Raw genomic sequence first — 13,671 nt, 5'->3', positions numbered from 1 at the left:
CAAATAGAAGAAGATAAAAGATAAATAGAAAAAGGTAAAATTTAATTTCTAAATTTTATTAAGAAGTTTCTGATATAAACGAGAAATGAAGGCCGTCAATGAAGAAATGAATGTCTCACAAGGGTTGGTGAGTAGTGAATTGACTACAATTTATGTCGTCTCAAGGCAAGGGAAACTAGACAATTGCTCGCGGCCTCACGTGCCTAGGGACTAAGTTCTGATCTATGTATGCTGTGGCTTGGTGTCAAATACTGTTGGGTCGCGTGCATTGATAGCCTGGAAGCTTCTCGAGTCTAGGGGTCCAGTTCTGATCTGTGTATGCTGTGATTTGCTGTCAATAAATACTACAGGGCCGCGTGCATTTTTTCCTGGAGGCTTCTCTGGTCTAGGGGGCCAGTCCTGACCTCATGGCTTCTGATCTTAATTGATTGGAAGTGTTATCATGTACATTGTCTAGTCTCGATTGTTGCAGTGGAGGGAAGTAATAAAACAGTAATTAAATCGCCCTGAAAAAGCTATAAAAACCATGTATTTCATGTAAATCTTTTTATTACGCAGGTTGACATGATACAGGTGCCGAAAACTAGAACGTCACACGAAAACGAAGAGTACATATATGCGTTATGTAAACAACTGGTTTTGTTTATTTTATTATTATTATAGAAACGTGCTTACAAAATCATTAGAGTAAATAATGCGTCGTAGAAAAATGTATTATTATTGGTTATAGCGAGGAATTAAAGTTCATTGAACGATTAATGTGGTTAAAGAACAACGGAAGATTTAGCATTATCGGAGGTTTTAGTTTGGCATGCGTGACCGGGCGCGTTAAGATAATAATAATAATAATAATATACATAAGTGTGGCTGTATGGTAAGAAGTTTGATTCTCAGCCGCATGGTTCCATGTTTAGTCCTACTTCGTGGCAACTTGGGCAAGTGTTATCTACTATAGGCAGTGGCGGACTGGCCAGGTTGCTAGCTTGCCCGATGGCAAGTGGGTCCCTGCGCCATTAGAATCCATATATGGGGGCCGATGTTAGTATCTAAGGGGCCCATCCCCTCAAGTTTTATTCACTCCTGGAAGAATGCATTAATTATTTCAGCCTGGCTGTGTTTGTAGGCAACTGAAAAGAATACTTTTAACAAAAAACAAAAAAAACAGATCAGGCAGTTGTCCTTTGTCTGGTGGCTATAGAGAAAGAAGTTGTCTGACAGACGAAGTTGAAAAGAGTGTGATGAAAAACATTCCTATTTGGCAGATCCTTCATCGATTTTTTCAAATTTCAATTGAAAAGTAAAAAGTAGAAGACGAGTTACTGTCCTTGAGCGAATTTATTGAAAGGTGGGTGAAAGTACAAAAAAATCGTAAGTGTGGAAGCCTACTTAACTCTTTGATGTCCAGCATGGTATAAACCTTGCAGAGGGACTGGCCTGCAAACCCTCTGCACCACACTTCGATAGGATCACACCTTATTTACCACCAGTAGTTTCGACATAAATCCGCCACCTCAGTATACTTTGATCTCTTCCTCTCAATTCCCTCTTTAATGTGGTCCTTCTAAAGAATGGTAAGTTCAAACAGAATCGTCTACTTTGATACTTTCGAGATCAGCACCATGTCTGGCCTTCGCGATGTTAAGGTGATAGTTTCTGGGAACTGTACATATACTTACATACATAGATACATAGATATATGCATACATACGTGTGTATGTGTGTACATATACATACATGTGTGCTAACTTGTGCGTGTGTATGCGTGCGTGTGTGCGTGTGTGTGTGATGTGCGTAGGTAAATATTTTTCTTCTTAACATATTCTGATAGCGATAAAGCCTGGTACAGTCACTCACTCACACACAAACACACACACACACACGCGCGCACGCACACACACTTTACCTCTCCCTCGTACACGTACACATAAATACATACATACACACATACAAATATTTTGCACAAATATATTTATTAAATTTATTAAATACACTCACACAGATACACACATACACACACAGATTTCAATATAAGTCTATATACGTATATTTGTAAGTATGTGTATATGTGTGTGTTTGTATGTGTAAACTGTATAATGTATTCCTAAGTCTTCTTCGTCTTTGCTTTTGTATGTAATACAATATCCAAGTTAACGTCTATTCCTGTCTAAACCAAACACAAACAACAACATTTGAACAAAGGTGGAAAAGTCAACGAATCACACAACGAAACGATCAGACGAACGTTATGGAAAGAGATATTTCTAGCAACTTCTCGGCCGCAAGTAACATTATAAGCGTTGTTGATAGTGAGAAGATGAATGAATATATTCAATGCATGTGGATCTTATAATAACTAGACACTGGTGCAATATGTACTCACGTGTATGTCTATATGTATTTGTGTGTGTATGTGTGTGTGAGTAGCTTCTTCTGTAGTTTATCATTTATTTATTTCAGTTACTTGGCTGCAACCGTGTTGGGGGTCTCACCTTGAAGAGTGAGGGAACAATCCACCACAGACCCATCTCAGTACAATTGGAGTATAAAGGAATACAACAATAGTGTGACAAGATGTGAGCGTAGAAGTGTTTTTGGACTGATCTGAAACATTACTCTTCCGTTATTGGATTTATCTGAAGGGGGTGAGCTGGCAGAATCGTTAGTATGCCGGACGAAATGCTTAGCAGTATTTCGCCCGCCGCTACGTTCTTAGTTCAAATTCCGCCGAGGTCGACTTTACCTTTCATCCTTTCGGGATCGATAAATTAAGTACCATTTGAGTAACGTGTGGGGGGGGGGGGTCGATGTAATCGACTATTCCTCTCCTTTAAATTTCAGGCCTGGTGCCCATAATAGAAAGGATTATTAGATTTATCTGGTTTGATTGATGTACAGATATAATATAATATAATGGTGTTTATTTTATCGAACCCGAAAAAGATGAAAGGCAAATTTGACTTCGGCGGAATTTGAACTCAGAACGTAAAGACGAACGCAACGTCGTTAAGCATTTAACTCGGCGCGGCAATGATCTTGTCAACTCGCTACCGTTTTATTTATTACCAAATATTAACAGAAAAAAGAAAATTATCAATAAACAAAGAAATAATACAGATTTGTATCTTGTTGAGAAAGTAAAAGACTATGTAATTATCGTAATAATGATAATCATAGTTTATTACATCATGCCCCGTTCTTTGAATATTTGCCAGGGTTCACATCACTACTTGTAGGGGTCGTCCTTCTGTCGTCCATTAACAGCTCCCTGCCAAACTTTGACAGTCATTTTAATGACTTTGTTTTGATGTTCTAATTATCGTCTGCCATCCTTTCGTTTCACACGTAACAATGTTTGTCTCTTTTGCTCTCATGTGTCACACAATAACTGTAACGCCCTCTCAGATTGTTTCATTTTTGCTTCATTTTTCTATTCTATTCTTTCTTTATTCTAAAATCGTTAAAGTGGGGTCGAGAAAGGCGTCTTCTTTTGAATCGTTAACAGGAAAAAAACTTCGGTTAAGTTCAGTTGGTGTCAGGAGTTGGTGCAGGGTCTTCATAAATTATTGCATCGTCTAGATATGTTGCGTGAAACCCAATGGAGTTCATATGCAAGCATTCTGATGTTTCTGATAACTGCCACTCGGTCGGTTACGACGAGGGCTCCAATTCATCAATAGCCTAGCTAGAAAGGGGTAGAGGGTACGGTCCGCCCCCGGCGGGGTGGGACACTTTTATGAGGGTGGCACTACTTGTGGGCTTACTGTAGGCAATATGTATTTTTTGTGAGGGCTCGGAGGCGGCAAATTGAAGGGCCGCCTCGGGCAGCACACACTCCGGCTACGCTAGTGCAACTGATCCGATCAACGGAACAGCTTGCTCGTGAAATTCACATCTCAGTGCCTGAGAACATTACAGACCCTTAATGTAGTTCTCAGGGAGATTCAGCATGATACAGAATGTGATAAAGCTGGACCTTTGAAATACAGGTACAACTCATTTTTGCTAGATAAGGGGACTGGAACAACGCGAAATAAAGTGTTTTCCTCCAGGACACAAGGTGATGCCACGAATCGAACTCACGACCTTTACGCCCATGAGAATACCCAAACCACTGTTTCTAATAAAACTTTATTTGTTTATCTTTTATCTTTTATTTGTTTCAGTAATTAGATTGTGGCCATGCTGGGGCACCGCCTTAAAGAATTCTTAGCCGAATGAATCGACCCCCCATTATTTATCCTTTCTTTTCGGCCTGTTACTTATTTTATCGATTTATTTTGCCGAACTGCTAAGTTACGAGGACGTAAACGCACCAACACCGGTTGTCAAGCGGCGGTACGGGACAAACACAAACACAACCATATATATATATATATATATATATATATATATATAGATGGATGGATAGATACGAAGGGCTTCTTTTAGCTTCCGTCTACTAAATCCACTTACAAGGCTTTGATTGGTCCGAGACCATAGTAGAAGACACTGGCCCAAAGTGCCATGCAGTGGGACTGAACCCGGAAGCAAACTTCATACAACACAGCCTAAAAACGCTGTTGAGTTATCCTTATTTTAAAGTTTTTTTTCTTCACCGAGGTTTTCAAATTGTAACGCTAATTTATGGACAGCCTGTCTTTTGGAACAGAAAATTGAGAAATCAGTGGTGAAGCTTTGTAGTCCGCTGTCATGGTCGTCGTCATTGTCTTCTACTACTACTACTACTACTACTATTACTACTACTACTGCTGCTGCTGCTGCTACTACCACTGCTGTTGCTGCTGCTGTCGAAAATCTTTTCCTATGTAAAGGAAGCACGATTTTCTTGAAACGAAGTGACCCAAATTCTTTCTGTGATGCAAAGATTAAATTTCTTTTGCGTACGAAAGTTATAAATCGAAATCTACATACAAACATTCTCTCGTTCTTCATTTATATACAGAGAAAGAAAGAAAACGACTTGGGATTGGCACCGGCCCAGGATCGTAACAACGCTGGATGAGACTGATGTACTTTCGGCCTTAGTAGCCAGAAATATAATAGTTTCTGATAATTTCTAGAAATAATCACAATACTTCGAGATATAATTTCTTATTTTGGTTTGATTTGTCTTTGTGATTTCTGTCCTTTTTCTTTCTCCCTCCCCCTCTCTCTCTCCCTCTCTTTCTCTTTATTTTACGCATACCTACTTTTTTTTTTTGTCTGTTTGCCTAGATGCATGTAGCGGCATACCTACACAATTGTGCCCCATTGATTTTCACCACCTCATAACTTTCAGAAAAATGAATATTTTTCAATGAAATTTTCTACAAATACGCTTCAGATGGTGTAGATTTTGATTATATCGGAATTTGTAGAAGAAAAGTATTTTTCGGGAGGTGTGTGTGTGGGGGGGGGGGGGGGGGGGAGAAGAGTTTCGAAAACTTCTTCATAACTTTCAGAAAAATGAGCATTTTTAGATAACGTTTTCTATAAATACTTTTCAGAGTGTTTAAATTACGATTATACCGGAATTTAATAAGAGAAAAAAAAACAAAAAAACTGATGGGCTGGTATACATACAAGCTGACATTCATCAGACATACCTACAAAATCAAGCTTGATATATATATATGTATATATCCAAGAGAGGTAACTCTGAGCAGATTCTAAAGCCGTAGTTTTAACTAAAACACAGTCAACAACCTTGACTCAGTTGCACAATGGGACCGTCAAGTCGGAAGAAATGCAGCTGCATCAACGCCAATCAGTGTTTAGGCATAAGCGAACTTTATGTGAGCATGACCGCACTCCTGTAACTGAAACAAGTGTAAAGAAAAACAAGGGAAATGCGTTTATGGTTGTTTGTTGATGACCAAAAGTCAAGGATGAATAAAATATCATTACGCCAGACGGAATTAGTTTAATATATTCTTATCAGGTATTGCTACTGTCTGTTGTGGAATAAACAAGCATAATTGCTTTATGAACTTCTAGTACAACATCGCCACCTCATAAAGCACCTTCTTAAAATTTACAACAGTCGAGTAGCGAACTATTATCCATTATATATTGCGAAGGCATGTTTAAGTTATTTTCTTTTTACGTTTTATTATGAGGGCATTTATTATCATGTTTACTGTTAAGATTGCCTGTGAAATAAAAAATAATAATAATAACAAACTAGCATTAAAAGAGAATAGTTATGAAATTTTTGTGTGATATTACAAAACATAATTTGTAAGATAAGGCCCAAACGATGCAAGATGACATACGAAGTAAAACTATAAGAAAGGAAAAGAGAACCACATTGGGAATATTACCTGATATTTCGATATTTCGGGTTACTGATACCTTCTTCAGGACGTGGAGAAATGAGAGATGGAATCAGTCGAAGACGGCTGTGTAAACAACAAACAGATGTATTAGTTTAACGCTCAGGAAGGTGAGAAAGTCTTTTACGTTTCGAGCTTACGCTCTTCAACAGAAAGGAACATGAGAAAATAAACAGAGAGAATAAGAAAAAAAAAGGTTTAGTGGCTAGCCATCAATTATGGCATAACCGAGCCGTGTATATATATATATATATATATATATATAAGTGCTCAAACCCTTCATGTCAGTGCCCCAGCATGTCCGCAGCCCAATGACTGAAACAAGAAAAACAAAAATTATCGAAAGTTAAACGAAGCAAAAAATCCGAAAATCAAGAAAAAACTGAAGTAGTAATTTGTTAACTTGTTAACTTTTACTAGTTAACTAAGAGCATTTCTTACCAAATGCATACTAAAAGCAATTCACTTGTCTAACAATCTGATTACTCTCTCCGGAAAACGGCACCGGTGGAAGCGGAGGTGGTTGTAGTGGGTGGTGTTTTTATAACAAGACTGCAATATGGAAGACATCGGTAGTGTTGCACTTTAACTCCTGTACGATAAAATTTATGGCCGTGTACTTTACAATAAGGAAAGTGTTTATAATTAATGCACTTCTAACTTGTATTGTTAACACGTTGCATCTTAAATTTATTGCTCAATATTTCACCGGAGCACGAAAATTATTATCATGAAAATGACCATCATAAAGAGAGCAATATATTAACTTCATATTTTGGCACAAGGCCTGCAATTGCGGGGGGTGAGGGCAATTCGATTACATCGACCCCCAGTGCTCGATTGGTACTTATTTTATCGATTCAGAAAAGATGGAAGGCTAAGTCGACCTCGGCGGAGTTTGAACTCAGAACACAACGGTGGAAGAAATGCCGCTAAGCATTTTGCTTGGCGTACTAATAACTCTAATCCCTTCTACTATAGGCACAAGGCCTAAAGTTTAGTGGGAGGGGCCAAGTCAATTACATCGATATCGATTACATCAAGATGAGATGTTATAAATTTGTCGGTTCTCCACATCAAACTTGTGGTGTGGCTTATTACCTCAATGGTCTGTGTTATTCATTTCCAGAATCAATCTAGAACCTTCTCAGCGAATTAGCCTATATGTCTTAAGTATGGTGGAGGCGCAATGGCCCAGTGGTTAGGGCAGCGGACTCGCGGTTTCGATTCCCAGACCGACCGGGCGTTGTGAGTGTTTATTGAGCGAAAACACCTAAAGCTCCACGAGGCTCCGGCAGGGGATGGTGGCGAACCCTGCTGTACTCTTTCTCTCACTCTTGCTTCCTGTTTCTGTTGTGCCTGTAATTCAAAGGGTCAGACTTGTCACACTGTGTCACGCTGAATATCCCCCGAGAACTACGTTAAGGGTACACGTGTCTGTGGAATGCTCAGCCACTTTCACGTTAATTTCACGAGCGGGCTGTTCCGTTGATCGGATCAACTGGAACCCTCGACGTCGTAAGCGACGGAATGCCAACAACAACAACCTTAAGTATGGTTTCCCATCATTCTGTATTCCGAAGGCGGTGAGCTGGCAGAGTCGTTGGCACTCCAGGCGAAATGCTTAGCGTCATTGCGTCCGTTTTCATCCTAATCTTAATTTCTACCAGGTCGACTTTGTCTTTCATCCTTTCAGGGGTCGATGAATTAAGAACCCTTTAAGCACCGGAGGATCGATCTAATCATCCTCTAAAAATTTGTTGGCCTTGTGCTAAATTTGAACCCAATATTCCATGTGTCACCCACTCTAACTTGTTTCAGTCATTAGACTGCGACCATGCTGGGGCACCAGCCTGAAGAATTTTAATCGAATGGATCAACGCCAGTACTTATTTTTTTTTTTAAGCCTGGTACTTATTCTATCAGTCCCTTTTTGCTGAATCACTAAGTTAGGGGGGACGTAAAGACACCACCGCCGGTTGTCAAGCGGTGGTGGGGGACAAAGACAGATGCAAATGCACACACACACACGACGGGCTTCTTTCAGTTTCCGTCTACCAAATCCAGTCAAAAAGCTTTAGTTGGCCCGAGGCTATAATAAAAGACACTTGCCCAATATATCAGGAGGTGGGATTGAACCCGGAACCATGTGGTTGGGAAGTAAACTTCCTACCTCACAGCCACGCCTGCGCCTATATTTCTTTTCCTCTTTTTATTATTTTTATATTTGTATTTCGATTTCGTTTTTGTTAAAGGTTTGCGAGATTCTTGATGCGAACTCGTGTGCTGAAACAAATTCTGTTCTATCTCGAGGGGTTCATTATAGCAATAGACCTAAAGATGGCCTGGCGTGGAGATAGGACATGTCCTTAAAGAGGTCGCAAATGGCGATGACAGAACTTTGGCAAATACAACTGGTTAATTTCTTGGTTGAATAGCTAACCATTTGGAGAACAATAATAAAGAAGTGAAATGTAACCAATGCGTGTGTTTATTATTGGTATAATGACGCCCCCGAATTACAACAAAATTTGTATTTCTATTTTTTCCGCATGAAAACACTTTTGCTAGAAATAAATGAATAAAAATGTGAGGAAAATTTGCTTTTATTCCTGATGTACTGATAATATGTAAATGATGTTAATATATCAATTTTTGTTATTTAATGCTAACTGAAGCGCGTAGAAGAGGTTTTCCTATCTGAACTGAAAGAATACCAGCCATAATTTATTGTTTTACATTTATAAGACACATTTTGTATCTTAATCTCTTGCTGGTTTGACAAACGAAAGAGGGCACCATTGTTGAGCTGTGCTCAGAACAGCTCAATAATCCAGCTTGTATGTATGTATGTATGTATGTATGTATATATGTATGTATGTATGTGCAGATTTGCATGTTTTATGTATGTATTCTCATGCATAGAGTTACATATCTAGACATGCTCATATATATTTAGATGATAAACTTCTGGAAAGTTTCACAGATTTTTACAGTTCCAGTGATGGATTGGATCTGTAAAAATTTCCAGATGTCTAGATATGTAACTATATGCATGGGAATGCATACATGAAACATGCAAATCTGCCCATACATACATGCACAACTTCAAAATGTGCTCGTGGGCCTCCGTGGCGTACGATGCTATTTGTGGTCGGGTTTCTAGGCGGAAAGTTCCATCTGTATGTTAAGTCCCTCCCTGCGGATCGCACGATTATATATCAGCAGCGCCCCCTTTCGAAATCGACGGTGGAGCTTTTTTTTTACTTTGTTAACGAATCAAATCAATACATTTTTATATGCAGGCGTACGATCATTTTACTTCAAGGTCTAAGACGTTGTTTGTTTAATAATACCGAGTCTTCAGCTTTAATATTTATCACGCGTAAAAGTGATCGTGGTCGGGAGTGGTGGAGAGGGGGAGGGGGAGAGGGAGAGACAGGAGCAAATAGAGCAAGAGAGAGAGAGAGAGAGAGAGTGCAAGAGAGAGACAGATGGCACACTTCAGTAATTTACTCGTTGACAGGTGCAAGTTTCTAAGTATTTATTAAAGGAGAATTTTAGATTCAAAATGTCAACCAAGTTAATTGTTTTTGTCTATATGTAGAAACAGCCACTTGTAGCATTTGTTTGATTGGTTGATACAAGTCGACAAGAGGAGACGACGATAGGAGCACGAGTGGTTTTATTTAGGTATTTTATTTCTAGCTTAACCCAGCTTGTTGCATAAATTGTGGGCCGAAGTGACAGATGATTTTCTGATAAAGTATTGCAGTGACGGTAAAGAAACAACGATATACATATATGTAAATATCAAAACAAAACAAAACAAGAAAAAAAAAAAACAAAATCAGACTAAAAACTCTATTTATTATTTATTTATTTTATTATTCTTATATATTTTATTTTATCTTTTATTTTATTCGCTTGTTGTCGGCTTTCATTTTGAGGCAGGATCAAATTTCAAAGATGTCAGATTGGAAAGCTGAGAAAGAAGAAATCGGGTTAAAACCAAAATTAACGCTTTTGAATGGAATAACTGTTATTGTCGGTTGCATCATCGGGTCCGGCATATTTGTTAGTCCTAAAGGAGTCCTCGTCAATTCTGGAAGTGTGGCCCTATCGTTAGTAATATGGATCTTAAGCGGAGTGCTTTCCATGATAGGAGCCTATTGCTATGCCGAACTGGGTACCTCTATCATGCGCTCCGGTGCCGATTATGCTTACATTTACGAAGCGTTCGGAGCATTTCCTGCTTTTCTGAGACTTTGGGTGGAATGCATGATCATACGGCCATGTTCTCAAGCAATCGTGGCGCTTACATTTTCCTTTTATATTATCGAACCCTTGTTTCCGGACTGCGAGCAACCATCTTTGCCAGTTACGTTGCTTGCCGCAGCTGCAATATGTAAGTAAATTATTTCACAATTTATTTATTTTCTTTCATATTTAAAAAAAAAATTTGTCTTTTTCTCCAGTCAATAATATTATTGTTAGTAATGTTGGTGGCTTTTTTTTGTCTTCTTTCTTAAATATTCGTGCCTCTAGTTTTCCTAGCTCAGTTTGGTTTTATGTAAATGTTGTGTTAAACTATTTAACCTTTTGTGGATGTATTTCTAGTAAGATTACATCCTGCCTTATGTTTTAGTATTTCAAAATAATTGAGATACTTTCGTAACAAAAAGCAGCCAACCGATAAAAGCAGCCCTGACTTTTGACGATGTGTATTTCAAGTATGAACGTATAAATCCTCATCACTCAACGATATAAGGAAACTACCGGCAGGATTAACCTTTTGTGAATGTATTTCAAATAAGACTGCATCCTGCTTTGTGTTTTAGTATTTCAAAATAATTTTTATAGCTTTGCAGCAAAGGATAACCAACTAATCACATTTGCCGTGACTTTTGATGATGCGTACTTCAAGTGTGGCCTCCACACAAGTTATCATTGTACTACAAGATGAGATAACTATCGGCGGGATTTGTTTAACCTTTGTTAATGTGTTTCCAACAAGATTATAGCTTGTCTTGTGTTTTAGTATGTCAAAAAAAAAAAAAATCGACAACTGAGTTTCATTTTATGTTTAAATTAATGAAAGAAATAGAAGCAACATGATAACTCTTTACTTATGGATATCAAATATCTGTCTTGTAATTATGAAATTTCAGCCCAAGATTTCAATTTAAATTTGAACAACTTAACCGAAGCAGATTCAAGAACATAAGATCTACCTTTCTTCGACACTAAAAAACTTTGACTCGGTATTGAAACAGGAGTTTTATCTCAGTACTTCACCCATTAAGTCCCACTGTCCTATAAATAGGACACTAAATGAAAACATTAAATAAGCTATATCTCATTGTCTCAGTGTCCTATAGGACACCGAGTATTTCTATTTCTATTTGAAGTAAAGGGGTTTTAATAATTATTTTTTTTTCATTTTAACCTATTTTCAATCATCTGTAGAAATTTAAAAGTAATATTCAAAAATTTAAGTACTCTGGGACTTAATGGGTTAATAGCTGAAAGAGCTAGGATCGACACCACATGGCCATCTTGTACTACAATGGAAACCATTAAGTAGACATTAAAAAATGTATTGATATGCCTCAAAACTTGAATATGAATTAATATCAAACTAGAAACTAAACTTTACTCCAAAAGGAAAGGTTATTTCAAATACGAAAGTGTAATTGCCTTCAAGTGTAAAATAAGAACCACGACATAAAAATAATGGCCTCTCTCATAACCAACGCCAAAAAGGGATTTTACTAACCCCAAAATGAAATTTTATTTCAGATATCAAGATGTGATTTGATTCAACAAGAGAACAGAAATTTCCACTTAAAAACAAGGTTGGTTTTACTCTGCCGATAACCTTTAAACAGGGACTTGCTGACAATAAAAGGACATTTCATTTTAAACACCAAAATATGATTTGCTTTAACAAAATAAGAACATCACACACCCTGACGCTAAAAATGGAGCATTCTTCAAAAATCAAAGATTCTCTTCCGAGTCCTTAAATATAAGTTAGTACTAGATCGCATAATGTTTCTAAAGGTCAGCAATGGTCTTCCTGGGTCACAAGTGGACGGCCATCATGTATGTATGCATGTATGTATGTATGTTTGTGTACCTGTGCGTGTGCACATTACCTAGTTTTGCTGTGAGTTTACTTTCACATTTGTTTTCTCCTTCCAAAAAGCATCGCATGTCTTAAGACCTGCGTACTTTTAGATGCAAGGTACACGTGACTTTGAACAATTTCAACATGTTTCATTCAGACCGTTATCTCTTGTATAAGTCAACCAGGATCGACAAAACTGAAAGTGGAAAAAAAAAAATCAAACAAAAAAAGCAAAAATAAAACAGACTCGACAATGGAGAGATTACATGCACAAACTATTACACTGCGCTTCCTACAATTAATTCATCGCTGTATACCAGAACGTGTCGTATCTGAGGGCAGACATGGAAAAAAAACGAACAGTAGATAATTGACAGCATGTTCGGATTATTACACTACGACTCGTACAAATTGACTCGTATAATTGACAGCATGTTCGGATTATTACACTACGACAAATAATCCATCAGTCAATCGCTGTCGAATGTGTCGTATTTGTTATAATATTTTACTTCGAGTTCCAAGACACCTAAGGTCGATTAACAGGTTTTTATGGCGCATATAAACGACCGAAGATCTCTGGGTTCTTCCTGAAAGCGATGCCGGTCCGTTGCAGGTTTCAAGACTAGAAATGTCTGAGGACGAGGGAACAAGTCGATTACATCGCCCTCAGTATTTGGTTGGTACCTTATGTAATTGATCTCCGAAGGGATGAAGGGTAAAGTTCGGCGATTCTGCCAGCTCAAAATATCCAGATAATCCCTAGCGTTAACCCTGACATGTAGACTAACTAAAATCGACAAGTCCCCCTCTCCACAAAATTTCATCTACCCCATTCCTTTTTTTCTAATTTAAAATTTTTCTTGAACCCTACGATTCATAAAGTCAGTTACCCGGTTTCCATGTCGTATTTTTACGCGACCGAGATCACACCATTCCCCACCCCCACCCTTACTGACTGGTACACCATTTTATCGATCCCGAAAGGATGAAAGGCAAAGTTCACCTCGGCGAGATTTGAAACCAAAACGTATGAAACCGGAATAGATATTGCAAAGGCTTTAATCCGACGCTCTGAAGATTTTACCACTCACCGCTTTGAAGGAAAGCGTAGACACAAGGATTTTAAGAGGAGAGGTCAAGTCGATATCTTCGACCCCAGGGTGTTACTGGTTCTTTATTCTCTCGACACCGAAAGGACGAGAGGTAAAGTTGACCTCAATG

At 38.2% G+C, this 13,671-nt stretch overlaps 1 protein-coding gene and 2 long non-coding RNA genes across 10 annotated transcripts in view; 2 read left to right on the top strand and 1 right to left on the bottom strand.

The window, feature by feature from the left end:
- The window catches only part of LOC106880197 (uncharacterized), an 83,429-nt gene that overhangs the window by 39,823 nt on the left and 29,935 nt on the right, over positions 1-13,671 (bottom strand). For 3 of the 7 annotated variants that reach the window (XR_001410719.3, XR_016237876.1, XR_016237881.1), the window contains exons 2-3: positions 12,476-12,643; positions 6,303-6,380 (exon numbers count right to left, since the gene is read on the bottom strand). This is a non-coding gene — a long non-coding RNA (uncharacterized LOC106880197). Of the gene's footprint in view, positions 1-3,317; positions 5,799-6,302; positions 6,381-12,475; positions 12,644-13,671 lie in introns of those variants that run through there. The other 4 variants (XR_016237880.1, XR_016237874.1, XR_016237882.1 and 1 more) reach the window with 2 other exon arrangements.
- LOC128250556 (uncharacterized) lies at positions 60-3,113 on the top strand. Its single transcript, XR_016237884.1, has 2 exons — positions 60-625; positions 2,458-3,113. It is a non-coding gene; the product is annotated as an uncharacterized LOC128250556 (long non-coding RNA).
- The window catches only part of LOC106880195 (large neutral amino acids transporter small subunit 1), a 79,475-nt gene continuing 75,836 nt past the window's right edge, over positions 10,033-13,671 (top strand). Inside the window, exon 1 of one of the 2 annotated variants that reach the window (XM_014930048.3) lies at positions 10,033-10,722. In XM_014930048.3, the coding sequence (XP_014785534.1) occupies positions 10,284-10,722 (439 nt within the window). In that variant the 5' untranslated portion in view covers positions 10,033-10,283. The remainder of the gene's footprint in view (positions 10,723-13,671) is intronic. The other variant, XM_052975853.2, reaches the window with a different exon arrangement.

This window comes from Octopus bimaculoides, chromosome 22 (assembly GCF_046866305.1).
Source record: "Octopus bimaculoides isolate indiv1 chromosome 22, ASM4686630v1, whole genome shotgun sequence".
NCBI lineage: Eukaryota > Metazoa > Mollusca > Cephalopoda > Octopoda > Octopodidae > Octopus > Octopus bimaculoides.
Note: the sequence above shows the minus strand (reverse complement) of the source record. Positions and strands in the feature narration are given on the sequence as shown.